The sequence below is a fragment of the Penicillium robsamsonii genome, assembly GCF_028829455.1.
Source record: "Penicillium robsamsonii strain IBT 29466 chromosome Unknown utg000001l_segment0_segment0, whole genome shotgun sequence".
Lineage (NCBI taxonomy): Eukaryota > Fungi > Ascomycota > Eurotiomycetes > Eurotiales > Aspergillaceae > Penicillium > Penicillium robsamsonii.
The window spans coordinates 473706-490440 of NW_026643219.1; the positions used below are offsets into that span (position 1 = coordinate 473706).

At 49.1% G+C, this 16735-nt stretch overlaps 5 protein-coding genes across 5 annotated transcripts; 3 read left to right on the top strand and 2 right to left on the bottom strand.

Annotated features, from left to right (window-relative positions):
• Nucleotides 1-431: 431 nt before the first annotated feature.
• Nucleotides 432-4171, bottom strand: N7447_000197 (uncharacterized protein; the record flags this gene model as incomplete). The annotated part of the gene is made up of 6 exons (XM_057224473.1): nucleotides 432-509; nucleotides 571-2946; nucleotides 3004-3467; nucleotides 3545-3740; nucleotides 3790-3840; nucleotides 3896-4171. 6 exons carry the CDS (start codon nucleotides 4169-4171, stop codon nucleotides 432-434), a joined length of 3441 nt encoding a protein of 1146 aa, XP_057088489.1.
• Nucleotides 4172-4616: 445 nt separating this feature from the next.
• On the top strand, nucleotides 4617-8092 carry rat1 (5'-3' exoribonculease Dhp1; the record flags this gene model as incomplete). The annotated part of the gene is made up of 7 exons (XM_057224474.1): nucleotides 4617-4923; nucleotides 5009-5289; nucleotides 5341-5466; nucleotides 5527-6729; nucleotides 6786-6819; nucleotides 6885-7431; nucleotides 7486-8092. 7 exons carry the CDS (start codon nucleotides 4617-4619, stop codon nucleotides 8090-8092), a joined length of 3105 nt encoding a protein of 1034 aa, XP_057088490.1.
• Nucleotides 8093-8664: 572 nt separating this feature from the next.
• On the top strand, nucleotides 8665-12306 carry N7447_000199 (isoleucine--tRNA ligase ILS1; the record flags this gene model as incomplete). The annotated part of the gene is made up of 7 exons (XM_057224475.1): nucleotides 8665-8826; nucleotides 8886-8977; nucleotides 9052-9220; nucleotides 9283-10532; nucleotides 10592-10717; nucleotides 10781-10825; nucleotides 10923-12306. 7 exons carry the CDS (start codon nucleotides 8665-8667, stop codon nucleotides 12304-12306), a joined length of 3228 nt encoding a protein of 1075 aa, XP_057088491.1.
• A 225-nt stretch (nucleotides 12307-12531) lies between these two features.
• N7447_000200 (uncharacterized protein) lies at nucleotides 12532-12814 on the bottom strand (the record flags this gene model as incomplete). The annotated part of the gene is made up of 3 exons (XM_057224476.1): nucleotides 12532-12552; nucleotides 12605-12700; nucleotides 12752-12814. 3 exons carry the CDS (start codon nucleotides 12812-12814, stop codon nucleotides 12532-12534), a joined length of 180 nt encoding a protein of 59 aa, XP_057088492.1.
• A 345-nt stretch (nucleotides 12815-13159) lies between these two features.
• Nucleotides 13160-16507, top strand: N7447_000201 (Sfi1 family protein; the record flags this gene model as incomplete). Its single annotated transcript, XM_057224477.1, has 2 exons — nucleotides 13160-13223; nucleotides 13272-16507. 2 exons carry the CDS (start codon nucleotides 13160-13162, stop codon nucleotides 16505-16507), a joined length of 3300 nt encoding a protein of 1099 aa, XP_057088493.1.
• Between the last annotated feature and the right edge of the window lie 228 nt (nucleotides 16508-16735).

Below are 16735 nucleotides of genomic sequence, written 5' to 3' on the forward strand. Positions count from 1 at the left end.
AGCGTACATCGTATGAAGAAGACCTTAATGTATAATGATAGATCATAAACCTAATTTACCTCGGGATGTTGCAAGGTTGTACATACTATATACTTGCATGTTTCCCTATTAGACATGTTAGAGTAACTTTGTAGGTAGCATAGGTTAGTACTATGCGTATGCAGCATGTATGTAAATCGTAACCCCTGGATTGTTCTGCCCATATAATGTCCATGTGTGAGGAGCAAAAGATGTCAAGATGATCTCAGATAATCCTTTGTATTGGACGCCAGGCTCAGCTGATATGGAGAGGGTACATAGAGAGAAATAAATCAGTCTTGGAACGATATACAGCAGATCCCTACTCAAGCTGTGGCCTTTCGTGGCATCACACCGTGAATCACTATATTGAAATTTTTTTCGCCTGGCTATTTACACATGGCACGTGTCCATCACTCATCTTCCTCATCCTCGTCATCATCGTCGTCCTCGGCCTCCGATACTTCCTCCCCGAGCTCCTTGAGCCGTTTCTAATAATTGTTAGTCAAGAAGGAAGAGCATACTAGGAATATATCGAGCTAGTAAACATACCTTGTCCTCCGTTCGCTTAGCCTCAAGATCCCCAAAGACAATCAGCAGATCTTCCAGTTCAGATTGGGCTGACTGGCGAGCCTCCTCTTTTTCTTTGGCTTCAGCTTTAGCCCTGTCGAGCTGGGCCTGGATGCTTTTGAGGGCTTCGGCCGCACTGCGAGCGTGGGATTCGGCTTCCGTGGCCTTGTCTTCAGCCTCCTTAGCTCGTGCTTCCAGCGCCGAGGTCTGGGATGCGGTGCCTTCTTGGGCTGTTTCAAGATCATTGCTAGACTTCTGGGCCTTGGCAAGGTCTGATTCCCGAGTTGCAAGATGTTGTTTTAGAGTTGCGATCTCAGCTTCATGCTCTTTTTTGGTTGCAGCGAGATTCGACTCGAGAGTCCCGACTGTATTATCATGCCCAGTGGATTCAGTCTCATATTGTTGTTTGGCCGTAGAGAACTTAGACTCCAAGGTTTCAAGCTTGCTCTTGTAGTCACCGACTTCCGCTTCGTGCTTTTGCTTGGCTGCCACCAAGGTAGATTCCACGCTCTGCAACCTTTTGGTAAGATCGGCGACTTCTTCATCATGGGTTCCCTTGATGTTTTCATATACCTTGATTCTCTTGTTGAGGTCGGCCACCTGTCCATCATTGGCTTTCTTGGTGTTTTCTAGGTCCTGAATCTTCTTTTCAAGACCGGCGACTTGTCCGCTGTGAGCCTCTTTGGACTGGTTGATAGTGTTCTGCAACTCCTGAATCTTCTTGTTGGAACTACCAACTTGATCACTGTGGGATTTGTTGTTGCTTTCCAGTTCCTGAATCTTCTTTTGAAGTTCAGTGAGCCGTGCACTGTGAGCCTCATTGGACTGGCTGATGACAGTTTCCAACTCCTGAATTTTTTTATTGAGATTGACCACTTCTCCTGTATGTTGTTCCTGAATGCGAGAAAGCTCTGATTCCAAGCCACGAATGGTTTTCTGTAGAGCAGCAACTTCTCGCTCATGGTGCTCTCTCACTTCCTTTGCTTTGCTACTCTTGCTTTCAGATTCCGCCAAAGTCTGTTTGAGTTGATGGTCGATGGCACGGAGCTGCTCATTATGCTGCTTGAGTAACTCGTTCTTGGAATGCTTATATTCGTTTTCGAGTTTCGATAGCTGTTTTGATAATTCCTGCGCATGGCTTTGCTGTAGAGATTGGTTGGTTTGTCGAAGCTTTGACACCTCAACTGCATTGGATTCCTTTGTCTTTCGGTGGTCCAACTGTTCTTGATCAAGCTTTCGTTGGATGCTAACGAGATCGGACTCCAATGCTTGAAGGGTCTGAGTGCGATCTTCAATTTCTGCACGCAATGAATCAACAAGCTCACGCGAAATTCCCTTTTCGACGCCATTGGCAACAACGGAGATCTCAAACCCGGGTTCGCGGTCAATGGCACGAAGTAATCGGCTAAAGTTATCTTTGAGGAACTCAACGAATGAACGGTCAAAAAACACCTCCGGCAGTCCACCCTCGAGCTGACCACCAGCGGTTTGGGGAAGGACCTCAAAGTCGCGAACCAATGGACATTCTCGAAGTCTTGTGATCTTGTCAATATACTGTTCCCTGCCAAGCTGCTCGATGAGTAGCTTGTGGAGCGTGGCGCGTGGGATCGGCGAGTCTTTGGTGGAGAACTCATATATGACACCCAACAACACGGTGCAAAGGCCGGGCACCAATTTACTAGGGGCGCGCTGATGCTTGATTTCCTGCAACAAGGTTTGGATGCAGCTACCCTCTCCAAGAAGATCATTCACAACGTCTGGGTCTTCAAAAAGCCAACCACAGAGCAACATCAGATAACCGACAGTGATTCTTTCATCGTCACCGCGTTGTAGACCAGTAATTAGGTTTCCAACGACAGATTGGACACTGGTGATCACTTCTTCGCCACTCTCAGCATCGCCCTCAGTGACACCCATAGCTGTTGCCTTAGCCTCTGCATCATCGAAGAGCAAATGGAACATCAGAACACAGGCCATCCACACTTGGTACGGATCGGCATTGCCGCGCGCTTCGGGTGCAGTGAGCAGTACAGATAGAATATTGGGAATCCGATCCTGCCCGCTGGTATGTCCTTCAATTGCTCGCCTCAGAACGTGCATGCGAATTCCAGAATGATGGGCGAAGAACGCTTTCATACATTCGCAGGCAGCAAGTCGTGCATCCAAGAGGTTGTTAGGAGCAGGTTCGAGGCTGAGCTTTAAGAATGCTTCAATAACATTGATGCGTAAAGGTTCATTAGCATCACCATTGACAGCCTTGTCGCCGCCGGGGTAGGAGCCCCACAGGACTTCGATATCACCGAACCTTTCTTGTAACGGTGAATTGCCGCGAATCAGATCGGCACAAGTTGACAAGGCCTGGACTTGTCAGTCAGTCATAAATACGGACAAAAAAGGGTAATATCAACATCTCACCTTTGAGGTCACACTGACACTGAACTTTTGACCGAATGCGATGCTAAGAACTTGTTCCGTTACGCCATTCTGCCAGAACGCCGTCTGGTTGATGGGTGTGCTCATGCCACCGCGAATCAAGAACAATTGAATGATGGCCAACAAGCCCCAGACGTTCTTATCTCGGTGGACTAGAGTCCACTGTGGCGCTTGATCGTTGTCTTCTGGCTCTTGCTGACATTCATGAAGCAACTGCGTTACCCTTTTCACACAACCGGTCTCGCGGAAAAACGATTGGTTGGAAACATTGAACCTCAAAAGGTGAGCCAACAAGGAGAGGCAGTCTTCCACTACCTCGGTCCCATGAGTCAATGCTCCCTCGGCTTCGATAAGAGAGAAAAGTATTTCAAATGCGTTCTCGAATGCCACAAGCTTTTGCAGCTCTTCCGAGGCGGGGGTCAGGGCAATCAACAAGACGAGAGCCTCTAGCGAATGAAGAAAACAGTTTGTTAGCTCCAATCTTTCATGTCCCACATGGACGCAGATGTTCAACAAGACATACCGTTTCGTACTGGTTCCCTCGCATCTGTCAGCATACTAACTAGTTTGGAAATACCTAGCGGCGCTGTAAAAATGCATTCTTGTGTTCGTTCCGGTCGTGCGCTGCAAATGTGCGAAATCAATTGGAGTGAATAAAGGCGGGGGTAAAATTCGCGGGCTTCCAAAAGGTTGAGTAGGGTAGTTATGTTGTCTTGTCGCTTTAGAGATGTCAGTCCATCATCTCGGGACCGAGGTCAAGATGCGTACCTGAGTGAATTCATCTGCCAGCCATAGAGCTATTTCGTCCGACGCTTCAGGCTAAGCATATATATGAGTAACTCGTGTGCAATTATTCAAAGTACAAAATACCCACACTAGATTCATCAGGCGTGAAGAGCATCAAAAGGGTCTCGAGGACCACTTTGATTGTGTCCACATCTTCACTGTCATTGCGTAGACTGCTAATCAATGACCGCAGGCCACCAGAAGCGACTGAAGCAGGGTAAACTTTTGCAAAACTTCTTAATCCTTGGATTGCTGCGCGACGATCTTCCAACAATGTAGCACTCTGCAGTCTACTGCTTAATACGTCGATTGTGTCCGTAGCCGTTTGTTTGGCCGGAGCTTGCGACTCGAGGATTCGGAACATCGTAGTTGATTCGCAATATCATGGTCATTGCCAGCCGAGGGCATAGAAAATGGTAGTCATCTATGAGAGAGCAAAAAGTGAAAAAAGTGAAGAGGTTGGTTCGCTGATTGCAGTAGAAAGCTGTCCTATTGTACTGCCAAAGGGGGCTAAACGCCGATCTTGGGTCAACCCGCAGAATCGCCGACCGCCCGGAATTTATCTTTTCGTCAACGGCAAGCTCTTTTTCGCTGCTAGGAACCTGCACCGCGATCATACCTGCGGTTGCGTCTCTTTTTCTCTATTAAATGCTCCAAAGGGGTCTCTATTTCATCTGAACTGGCTCATATTGCATCTCGTTCACGAACAGAGAGATCGCGCCTGCGCCTGCACGAACGCCATCAACTGATTGCGACAACAGTACCGAAACCCCTAGAAATATTGATCTCACCAGTGTCGCATTACCATCATGGGTGTCCCCGCCCTGTTCCGATGGCTCTCCAACAAGTATCCGAAGATCGTGTCTCCGGTTATTGAAGAGCAGGCCCAAGTGGTCGACGGAGAAGAAATCCCAATCGACATCACTCGTCCGAACCCTAATGGCGAGGAGCAAGACAACCTTTATCTGGATATGAATGGTATCGTTCATCCGTGTACTCACCCCGAGGGGAAGCCTCCCCCAGCGGATGAGCAGGAAATGATGATGGAGATCTACAAGTACACCGATCGAGTGGTCAACATGGTGCGCCCCAGAAAGCTTCTCATGATCGCTATTGGTATGTGTATATTCAAAGGGAGCTTGCAATTCCTGCATCTTCTCCAAATTGAAGATTTCGACTAACCTCGATATACTATGTATAGATGGTGTCGCCCCAAGAGCGAAGATGAACCAGCAGCGCGCACGTCGATTCCGCTCGGCGCAAGAGGCCAAGGAGAATGACCAGAAGAAGGAGGAACTTCACAAGATGCTCGCCCAGCAGCATGCTACGAAGACCGGCGACCAGTTGATTAGGGAAGAGGTTGTTCAGAAGACGTGGGACAGCAACGTCATCACGCCAGGAACGCCTTTCATGGATATCCTTGCTGCCTCGCTGCGGTATTGGATTGCCTACAAGCTCAACACTGACCCGGGTTGGGAAAATGTATGTTTTGATCCATTTGCTTGCTACCAATGACCATACTAACGTTCACAGTTGAAAATCATCATTTCGGATGCCACGGTCCCAGGAGAAGGAGAGCACAAGATCATGAATTTTGTGCGATCGCAGCGAGCATCGCCTAACCACGACCCCAACACTCGTCATGTCATCTATGGTCTGGTAAGTTTGTGGTGATTTTCCAAATCAGTCTCCTCAGATCACTAATTTCAAATCTAATAGGATGCTGATCTGATCATGCTGGGTCTTGGTACACACGAGCCTTATTTCCGAGTACTGCGCGAAGACGTTTTTGCCCAAGACTCAAGACCTCGGGGGTGTAGACTTTGCGGACAGAATGGCCATAAGGCCGAGGAATGTCTAGGCCGCCCAAAAGAGAAGAATGGTGAATTCGACGAGAAGCAAAATGCTGCCCCTCTGAAGCCATTCATTTGGCTTCATGTCGCCGTGCTAAGAGAATATCTTGCCGTGGAGCTTCGTGTTCCTCAGCAACCGTTCCCATTCGACCTGGAACGTGCACTGGATGACTGGGTCTTCATGTGTTTCTTCGTCGGAAACGATTTCCTTCCTCATCTGCCTTCTTTGGATATTCGTGAGAACGGAATTGATACGTTGATTGCGATCTGGCGTGACAGTCTCCCCGCCATGGGAAGCTACCTTACCAAAGATGGAAGCGTTGAGTTGAAAAACGCTCAAATTATCTTGCAGGGACTGGCCAAACAAGAGGATGCCATTTTCGCACGTCGTAGGCAAGCGGAGGAAAGAAAGCAGGCAAACGAGAAGAGACGCAAGGAGCAAGATGCGGCTCGAAATGAAGAGCGTGCTCAAAAGCGCAGACGGAGTTCCCCCCAGCGTGACTTGACAGCTGGCGATCGCTCTCGCGGCGAGCCTGCCCCTCCGATGGAACTCATCACCCCTGGCCGTGGTCACTTAAACAAGGAGACCAGGGAGCTGACACACAGCATGGTCATCAACCGTGGAGCTGTGTACCGTGCTAACATGGAGAATAAGAGCGCCGCTGCTGTGCTGAAGAGTAGACTCATGAAGGGCAACCAGGATCAAGCTGGAGACAGCGAAACTCCAGTCACAGATGGCGAGGAAGTATCAAAGGAAATCCCAGAGCAGACTTCTCCCGGGGTTCTCGGAAAACGAAAGGCGGATGTATCCGAACAGGAGGTTACCGAGGCAGGAACACCTGGCAGAGACTCCCCTCCGCCTGTTCCTATTGTTACTGAAAAGCCCAAACAAGATGAGGCTCAAGAAGACACCGTCAAGCTGTGGGAGCCAGGATACGCCGATCGGTACTATGAGCAGAAGTTCGGCGTGGATCCTAAAGATTTAGAATTCCGCCACCAGGTCGCTCGCGAATATGCGGTTGGTCTTTGTTGGGTTTTACAATACTATTTCCAGGGCTGTCCCTCTTGGGTATGTGCTCCACCCCTACTTGATTATACGATTGAGATTCGCTAACTTGATCACAGACCTGGTATTACCCAAGGCACTATGCGCCATTTGGTAAGTTTTCCCTCTCTATCCTTTCTTTTACATTTCTTAGGAAGAAGTTAACATATAACGTACAGCCGCTGATTTCGTTGATATCGCCGATATGGACGTCCAGTTCGAGAAGGGCACGATATTCAAACCATTTGAACAACTAATGGGAGTCTTGCCTGCTGCTTCTAACCACGCGCTGCCGAAGGTTTTCCATCCTCTCATGGAAAATCCCGATAGCGAGATCATCGATTTCTACCCGGAGGACTTCCCCCTGGACTTGAACGGCAAGAAATTTGCCTGGCAAGGAGTGATTCTGCTCCCTTTCATCGACGAAACCCGCCTACTAAACGCCATGGCCAAGGTATATCCTCTTCTGACCGAGGAAGAAAAGATTCGCAACTCTCATGGCCAGGACGTTCTTCTACTATCCGACCGAAACCCCTTGTACCAAGACCTTGTCGCGAATTTCTACTCCAAGAAGCCTGGCCCGGCACAATACCCCCTTAAAGAGGATGTGAGTGGCGGCCTGGCCGGCATCGTCGAGCGCAGCGATACCTATATCCCCCACAGCTCGTTGGTATCGCCATTGGAGGCGCATGGGATGCCAGGAGTTGATGACGATCGTTCTCTCACGTGAGTTTAACCCTCCCATCTCTGCGGTTTGCTTTATATACTAACTGAACAAAGTGTATTGTATAAAATCCCAAAGTCTTCTCATGTCCACAAGTCTATGCTTCTCCGCGGGGTGAAGCTACCGACGCCAATGCTGGACTCAAACGATATCAGAGCCACCCAAAACCGATCCCAGAACTCAGGCCGATCATTCGGTGGTGCACCTTTCCAGGGCAGAGGACGTGGCGGCCGGATGAACTACTCGAGTGACCGCCCGAACCCATTTGCTGCGCATCTTGACCCGAAATTCAACTCCGGCCCACAAGGTGGTCCCGGTGGTCCCGGTGGTGCCCCCATGGTACCTCCTGGATGGGTCCCTCCTGGTCAAGGGTACGGAGGCTACGCCAGAGGACCGCCTCCCCCTCCTCGTGGCGGGATGTCACACCAGTACCCACCCCAACACCCGCCCCAACACGGCTACCAACAGCCTGGGGACTATTATGGCCAGCAGAACAACCAGTACAACCAGGGTGGCCAGTACAATAACGCGCATCAATCGGGTTATGGCTCGCAGGATTATCGCGGAGGCAGAGGAGGTAACCGTGGAGGCCGCGGCCGTGGTGGGCAGAACCGAGACAACTACTCCCACAACCAAGGCGGAGGTGGATATAATCGGTACTAGAAAACAACTGAGGGCCCAGCTCTCTCTTCGCCTTGCTCTGTGACTATTTCTTCTTGCTACTTTCAATACGCTATTGGTATTTGTTGACACGTTTGGGAATTGGGCATAAGGTTCTGGAGAAGAAAAGGAGTTAGGGAAAATGTAAAATGTATTCAATCGATGTTCGAATGGACTCTTTATTTGCTCTTGCAGAGCATGCATGGGTTGAGGTTGAGCCCCTGGCTGATACCTCTACATTATATAGATTGCTAGAATCGTATATCTTGAGCTGAATGATAGTGGTAAATGATATTACCTACCTACCACGTGGTATAGTTGTCAGTTAGAAGGTATACATGTTCATCTAATTGGCAGTTCGCCTTTTAGTCTTTGTCTATTCTAGTCCTTTCTTTCATTGCAACCCTAACATGATGATTATAGAAGGCGGTGTACATGGAGGGGTCAAGGCAACAAGGCACACTGGCAAAAAAAGCGAGTGGGGGTGACTCACCCGTGGACTTGCAAGCCCTGAGAGGTTGTTAGTCGCAGTCAATCTTCTCTCCACTTTCGTAAATCACTGGAGTCACCACATCATGGATTTTCCTGCGGAAGAAGAGCTCGTGCTCGCTCGGTGGAGGGAGATCGATGCCTTCAAACGCCAAGTTGAACTTTCGGCTGGAAAGCCACGCTATGGATTCCTAGACGGCCCTCCGTTCGCTACCGGAACCCCTCATTACGGGCACTTGCTTGCTTCGGTAAGATAACAACGAAAATTTACGAATGAGTTGCGAGTAGTTCTAATACTTTCCACTAGACGATCAAGGATGTGATTCCCCGTTATTGGTCTATGAAGGGATTCCATGTGGAGCGTCGTTTTGGATGGGATACACATGGTGTGCCCATTGAGTAAGTTCAATCCAATTCAAGACAAAGACTTGCTCAAGACTGTGTAGCTTGGCTTTTGCTGACACGAAATCTAGATATGAGATCGACAAAAAATTGGGCATGTCTGGTCTGCAGGCGGTCCAAGAGATCGGAATCGAGAAATACAACGAGGAGTGTCGATCGATTGTTATGAGATACGCGACAGAATGGCGCGAAACCATCGAGCGATTGGGTCGCTGGATTGACTTCGATAACGATTACAAGGTACGCTCGAGTACGTCTGGCTTTCTGTGCCTTTGTGTTAACACTTCCTTTTTGTTATTTAGACCATGAACCCGTCATTCATGGAATCCGTCTGGTGGGTTTTCAAGGAGCTCTTCGACAAGGGCCTCGTCTACCGCGGATATCGTGTCATGCCTTACTCCACCGCCCTCAACACGCCGCTCAGCAACTTCGAAGCGCAGCAGAACTACAAAGATGTGCAGGACCCCGCCGTTGTTGTGACATTCCCTCTGCTAGATGACCCCGAGACGTGCCTACTTGCATGGACCACCACCCCGTGGACACTTCCATCGCACACCGGTCTGTGTGCCAACCCCAGCTTCGAGTACGTCAAGATCTATGATGAAGCTACAAAGAAAAACTACATCCTCCTGGAGGCTCTTCTTCGGACCATCTACAAGGACCCGAAGAAGGCTAAGTTCAAAATCGTGGACCGCATCAAGGGTTCCGATATGCTCGGATGGAAGTACACACCCCTCTTTGATTACTTCTACGAAGAATTCAAGGATTGTGGCTTCCAAGTGCTGAATGATGAATATGTCACTGCCGAGGATGGTGTTGGTATTGTTCATCAGGCCCCTGCCTTTGGTGAGGAGGATTACCAAGTTGCCATGAACCACGGCGTCATTTCCGAGACCCGTCTTCCCCCCAACCCCGTTGATGCTCAGGGCTGTTTCACCGCTGAAGTCCGTGACTTTGTGGGCCAGAATGTCAAGGCTGCTGACAAGGGTATCATCAAGCTCCTCAAGGGTAACGGCCGTGTCCTCGTTGACAGTCAGATTACTCACAGCTATCCTTTCTGCTGGCGGTCCGATACCCCTCTGATCTACCGTGCCGTGCCATCCTGGTTCGTGAAGGTTAAGCCTATCATCCCTGACATCCTTGATGGTATTGATAAATCCCACTGGGTCCCCTCCAATGTTAAGGAGCGGAGATTTGCCAGCTGGATTAAGAACGCTCACGATTGGAACATTTCTCGGAACCGTTTCTGGGGAACACCGTTGCCATTGTGGGTTAGTGAAGATTTCTCAGAAGTTGTTGCTATCGGCAGCATCGAGCAACTCAAGGAATTGAGTGGCTATGAGGGCGAGCTCACCGATATTCATCGGGATAAGGTCGATCACATCACGATTCCTTCTTCCAAAGGAAACGGCGTTTTGAGACGGGTTTCCGAGGTCTTTGATTGTTGGTTTGAATCGGGCAGTATGCCTTTTGCAAGTGTCCACTATCCCTTCGAGGGTGCAGATGAGTTCGAGGACCGTTTCCCAGCAGACTTCATTGCCGAGGGCCTTGAGTAAGTTCCACATTTTATCCCTTCTCGTCGGTTTTCATGCGCTAATATTGGATTTTTAGTCAAACACGAGGATGGTTCTATGTACTCAGCGTGATCGGAGTTCACTTGCGTCAAAGACTACCATACAAGAATGTAGTGGTGAATGGTATTGTCCTCGCAGAGAACGGTCTTAAGATGTCCAAAAGGTGCGTAAAAATTACCTCTATATGACCATGACCTAAACCCTACCTAACACGCTAATTTCACAGATTGAAAAATTACCCCGACCCATCGCTGATCATGAACTCATACGGGTAAGTTCTGCAATTCTTTAGCCCCGAGTTGTTGATACTTTTCATGCTCTTCGGGAATTTTCCCCCATAAGAATTCTCATTGACATTCTCTAAACAGATCGGACGCTCTTCGATTGTACATGATCAACAGTCCAGTCGTTCGTGCTGAGCCTCTCAGATTCAAGGAAACTGGCGTCAAGGAAATCGTCAGCAAGGTGCTTCTCCCACTGTGGAACAGCTACAAGTTCTTTGAGGGCCAGGTGACCCTCCTGAAGAAGACTTCCAACATCGACTTTGTCTTTGACCCTGCAGCAGAGAGCACCAACACGAACGTGATGGATCGTTGGGTTCTCGCGAGCTGTCAATCGCTGCTTCTGTTTATTGACCAGGAGATGGCTGCTTACCGTCTGTATACCGTTGTACCACGCCTCCTACAATTGATTGATCACACAACCAACTGGTACATTCGCTTCAACCGCAAGAGACTTAAGGGCGAAAATGGCGTTGATGACACATTGCACGCCCTGAACACTCTCTTTGAGGTTCTCTACACTCTTGTCAGAGGCCTCGCTCCTTTCACTCCATTCCTCACCGACAATATCTACCAGCGCCTTCTGCCCCACATTCCCGAGTCGCTTCGTGCTGAAGACAGCCGTTGCGTACACTTCCTTCCCTTCCCCGAAGTGCGCCAAGAGCTCTTCGACGAAGTTGTTGAACGCAGAGTTTCTCGGATGCAGACTATCATCGAACTCGGCCGTATCTCGCGCGAACGTCGGACTATCGGTCTCAAGACCCCCCTGAAGTCACTTGTTGTGATTCATAATGACCCGCAATACCTGGAAGATGTCAAGTCTCTCGAGTCCTACATCCTCGAAGAGCTCAATGTTTTGGAGCTTGTTCTCTCTTCCGACGAGGCCAAATACCAAGTCGAATACTCAGTGACTGCAGACTGGCCTGTGCTCGGTAAGAAGCTGAAGAAGGCTGTTCAAACAGTCAAGAAGGCCTTGCCTTCGCTCACCAGCGATGACGTGAAGGGGTATCTCGCAGACAAGAAGATCTTGGTTGGTGGCATTGAACTCATTGAGGGTGACCTCGTTGTGAAGCGAGGAATCAAGGAGACCGACAACTCCAAGGCCTTGGAAACCAACACGGATTCTGACGTCTTGACCATCCTCGATGTGAACTTGTACCCAGAGCTGGCTCATCAGGGTCTGGGACGTGAGATCATCAACCGCGTCCAACGCCTTCGCAAGAAGGCTGGTCTTGTTGCCACCGATGATGTGAAAATGGAATACACCGTGATTTCAGACCCGGATAACATTGGTCTTGACGAGGCTTTCAAGTCTCAGGCTCAAGCCTTTGAGAAGGTCCTGCGCCGCCCAGTTGAACCGAGTGCATTTGGTGGCGATAAGCTTCCTACTGGAGAGGAAGAGGGCACCATCTCGCAGGAAGAACAGGAGGTGCAAAATGCCACTTTCTTGTTGCGTCTTCTCAAGATTTAGAAAGTCAACCAAAAGAACATATGTAGACATAAAGTCTACTTTTTAACTATTTTTTTGATATTTTGAATGAACTCAGCCTTTTATCAATAGTCCTCCTGCAATACCTAGCGGAATTCCTATAATAATTTACAAATGCTCCTGCTTGCGCCGCCATATTCAAACCGCTCCAATCTTTGAGTAATTCTGATGCTTCCTCGGGACATTATAACTAATCCCAAGGAACTTTTAGCCCTTTTTGGATGCCGCCTGTTGGTGTTAGTTAGCATGTTGACCTACACAGCACTCACTCGTCACCTACCAGATAGCAATTCTTCAGTCGCATGAATTCTTTAGCACACATATCTTTATGTACCGAGTTGTAATCCGCAACAACACATTTGCCGTATGCCGCAACCTATCAAGCTAGTTAGTTGAGCACTGTTGAGGTTAGAGAGAAGGTGCACACCTCTACGGAGCATTGGGCTGAAGCTTTGGCAATTTTCTCGACTGGACGAGTTCTTCCTGGCATCTTATAAGGATGAAATTAGGATGTAGGAAATGTAAAGTAGCTTAATGTTCCGATGTGAAACCAATAGGACCTTGCCCAGGTGGAAATCCAAGAATGTTACATAAGACCACGTGACAGTGCATGTTTCTGTCGCGACAACCAAAACAACAACCCACACCGTTGCTTCGATTGATGGCGCATGGGTTGAGTTTATTGTTTTGTTCTTTTGGAAGTTGCTGATTGCAGAGTGCCTCTGTCTGCGCATGTCTTTCATCCTCGGCGCTCCCTGCTTTCGCGATGATTTATTTGGTCCTGCAGCTCTATGACCCAGATGCGACAAGCGCGCCTTAAGATCGCGAATTTTCGATGCCTCCGATATCCTCTCAGCGTCGAGCCGCGACCGAAGAGATCTCATCTCTTTCAGATGATGGTAGGGCGTAATTAATCACTTAATTCAAATGGAGCCTGACCTCTATAGATGTCGGTTTTCTCTACCAGGTTATCGCTGGCGCCGAGACAAAACCCGAAGCGGATCGACTCCCTTTCCGGGCGCTTTTCGAAGCATACGACGAAGTCATTAGCGAACATGGCGTCAACGCGGACCCAGGCCATGCATGTCTGCGCTTCCTGTTCAAGATGGGAAGCAAAGGTGTGCGCGGCGAGACTCTCTTCGAGAAATTCGAGAATGCGCTTCAGCAGATGGGAATCGTGATCGAACTCGGCGAGGAGGCCTCTACGAACCTCAACGAGACACATGACTATGATCAATATACAGTGGACGTTACCCACAGCCAGACCGTTGACCACGGCCATTCTCCAATTATGAATGGAATGCCACCGACACCCAAACGGCGCGCATCTTTCAACACTACGTACGACATTGGCGAGGATGCGACACAGAGAAGTTTGATCAATCGTCCTAGCTCTCGGTCATCAATGTCGCGACTTGAAATTGGCAAACCCGAGTTTGCCGAACCAAAACTCTCACCTACCTCCAGGCATGATTCCGGGCCTACCAAATCGCCGGATCGGACACAATTAATCAGCCAGTTCTTGGAAGTTGGTCGGCGCTTGCTGAGTAGATTTGACGGAGCAGAAAACAAACTCGGAGCCACGGAAGAAACTCCCTTGACTAATGGAGTGGTTGCGAGGTCGGCTGTTGCTCGTGACCGTTCGAAGAGAAAGGCCGAAGCCTCACGTCCCCGTCGTCCACCCTCGTATGATTCTTCAGACAGCTCCGAATCCGAAGAGACGCAATCAACCATTTCGCAGAGCCCAGAACATGATTCTTTTGACAAAGAAGAGGTGCCGCCAGAGTTCATTTACCGCCCACAACTTTCGGATCTACTTCGGGATGCATCGACATTTAACATGTACCGACAGCGATCGATCTGTCGTCGAATTCTGACACAATGGCTGAAAAAGGCCTTTCAAGCACGACAGACTCGCCAGACTAGGGAAACAATCGCTGTCAATTATGATCGCGGCCTTCTCATCCGGCAAGCCTTTGATCCATGGCGAGGAGTAATTCAAGAAAAACGCCACTCGGCTCGAACAGATCGATTCTTCAAGCACCTTGAAGCGCGTGCTAGTCGCGCACGGGATTTATATCTAATGACAAAGGCGTTCAGTCACTGGGCCCAACTTACGTCGGAAGAAGTAGCTCGAACCTCTGCTGCCCGGAGACATGTTCTTGGCGTCAAATATTTCAATGCCTGGCGCGAGATAACTGCCGTCAATGAGTTGAAGGCCCAACGTTTTGCGCTACGGAGGCCTTTCAATACGTGGCGAAAAAAGATCCAAGATTTGAAGACAGCAGAGATCCAAGCAGTTACTGTACGGAACACAAAGATCCAAAAGGCATTGTTCTGGGACTGGTGGTGGTGCTTTTGCGACCGTCGTGTTCTTGAAGTTTCGGATTATCGACTCAAAAGACGATCACTTCTTTCCTGGCTTCGGAATTTGCGAACTAATCGAGAGCGCGACCATGAAATAGACCTGCATAACAAACGATCATCTCTAAAGTCGGTACTTCAGATATGGTCCGATCACTCGAAAACCATTACACTTGCAGATCAGGAAGTACAGGCTTCTCGACGCCAACATGACCTCAGAGAAACCTTTGATGAATGGAGAATTCAGTCCCGGCTGGCCCCGGCTGCTTCTCGGGTTTCTGAGATGGTTGATACCAGGATTCTACGAAATGCCCTTTCACAATGGATTGGAAAGGCCCAAATGGTCAGACAGGCAGAAGAGGTAGATCGCCATCGAATCCAACACAACGCGTGGATCTCCTGGAATGATACACTTCGCTGCTTGGCTCTCCGTGCTCGAATTGACGAGCGGATCAAAATGGAGGCAATGTACAAATGGATCCTGATGGAAAGATTTGAGCTGATGCGAAGGATACGCGAGCAACGCATCAAGCGGGAAGTATTTTCTCGATTTGTGACAAACACTCGGGACACTTACACCCGTTTACTGTTTCATGCTGAGGCTCATGGGGAACATCAGACTGAAAATTTGGTTCGATCTAAATTTGCCATTTGGCGTGATCAAGTGCAACTTCAGCGCGAACGGGAGTATGTAGCAGCTGAGTTCTATGCTCCCCGGCTCGCAGCTGAGTCTTTTACGATCTGGCGATCCAAGCATAATCAAGTCGTCAAGATGGAAGGCTGGGCTCAAGATGCTCAATTCTATTTTTTGATGAAGAAGTACATGAAGCAATGGCATCAAGCTAAAGTGGACTCTGGTAAACGACGGCGACAAGAATCGTATGCCAAAGTCCGTCGGAAAATTAAGGTTAACCTCGCATCTAAGGCGCTGACTGCCTGGTCATCAAAAACCCGAGTCATTATGGAGATGGAGCGACAAGCTGCTGATGTTGATCGCGAAAAATTGCTTGCTGACACGTCCGAGATATTCGTCCAATGGCATGACAAAACAACCAAGAGGATTCAGGATTGCCAGGACGCCGACGATTCCTATTTCCGACAAGTCGCGTTCGACCAGCTGATGCAAATGTCCGAAACCTTCATCATTCGACGTGAAATGGAGGACCAAGCAGACAATGTATACCGATTGCATGTCCTACGACTCGCGGCAGCTTCTCTTCGTAAGCTCAGCCTTCGTATCTTCCAGATAGGCAGTACCGTCGAGACTGCGGAAGCCATGCGGGAAAGAAATCTGAGGAAACACTCGAGAAACATGTTCCGCGATTGGGTGGACAACGCCCGAATGAAGCTGGAAGCTCGAGATTCTGCCGGTCCATCTTTCACGCCTGCACGAATGTCAACCTTTGGAAATGGCGATGGCGCCGGATCGGCTATGTTCGACCCCTGGTATCAAGAGCAGGCGGAAACACCTTTCAAAATAAGTGACTTCACAGCAACATCTCAGGCAACATCACAGGCAACATCCCATGATCCTATCTCTGCAAGCCCTTTGGCAACTCCTAATTTCACAACCTCTCCCTCTAAACGAGCCGCCCGGGCGCGAGCCCTCGCCCAAGTATCCACCACCCCCGCCACACCCCTACGCACACCTTTCGCAAGTCGACTACTTCGAGCCGGGACTACGACTGCTCTATCCACCTCATCCAAACGGCCACGGACTGGTCGACGAAGCTCGGTGGGAAATAGCGTCCGGTTTGTGGATGAAGAACCTCCCGAGTCTCCAACAGATGGTCGCAGATCAGCAAATCGACGAACTTGAAGTACTTGTTCGGTATATGACCTCTTTGCAGCTACTTTAGCCTCATGTACATTAGCGATGATTATACTTTTTTTTTCTCTCTCTCATGCGCTGTCGATAGGTGCGACCATGTTTCATTCAATGCATCATCCGGCGCAGCATATAGCGAGTTCAAGGTTTTTTTGGGTCTTTGGTATACAGTTTTGTACTTTTGCCATGATTGAATGTGATACTCACATTATGAAATGA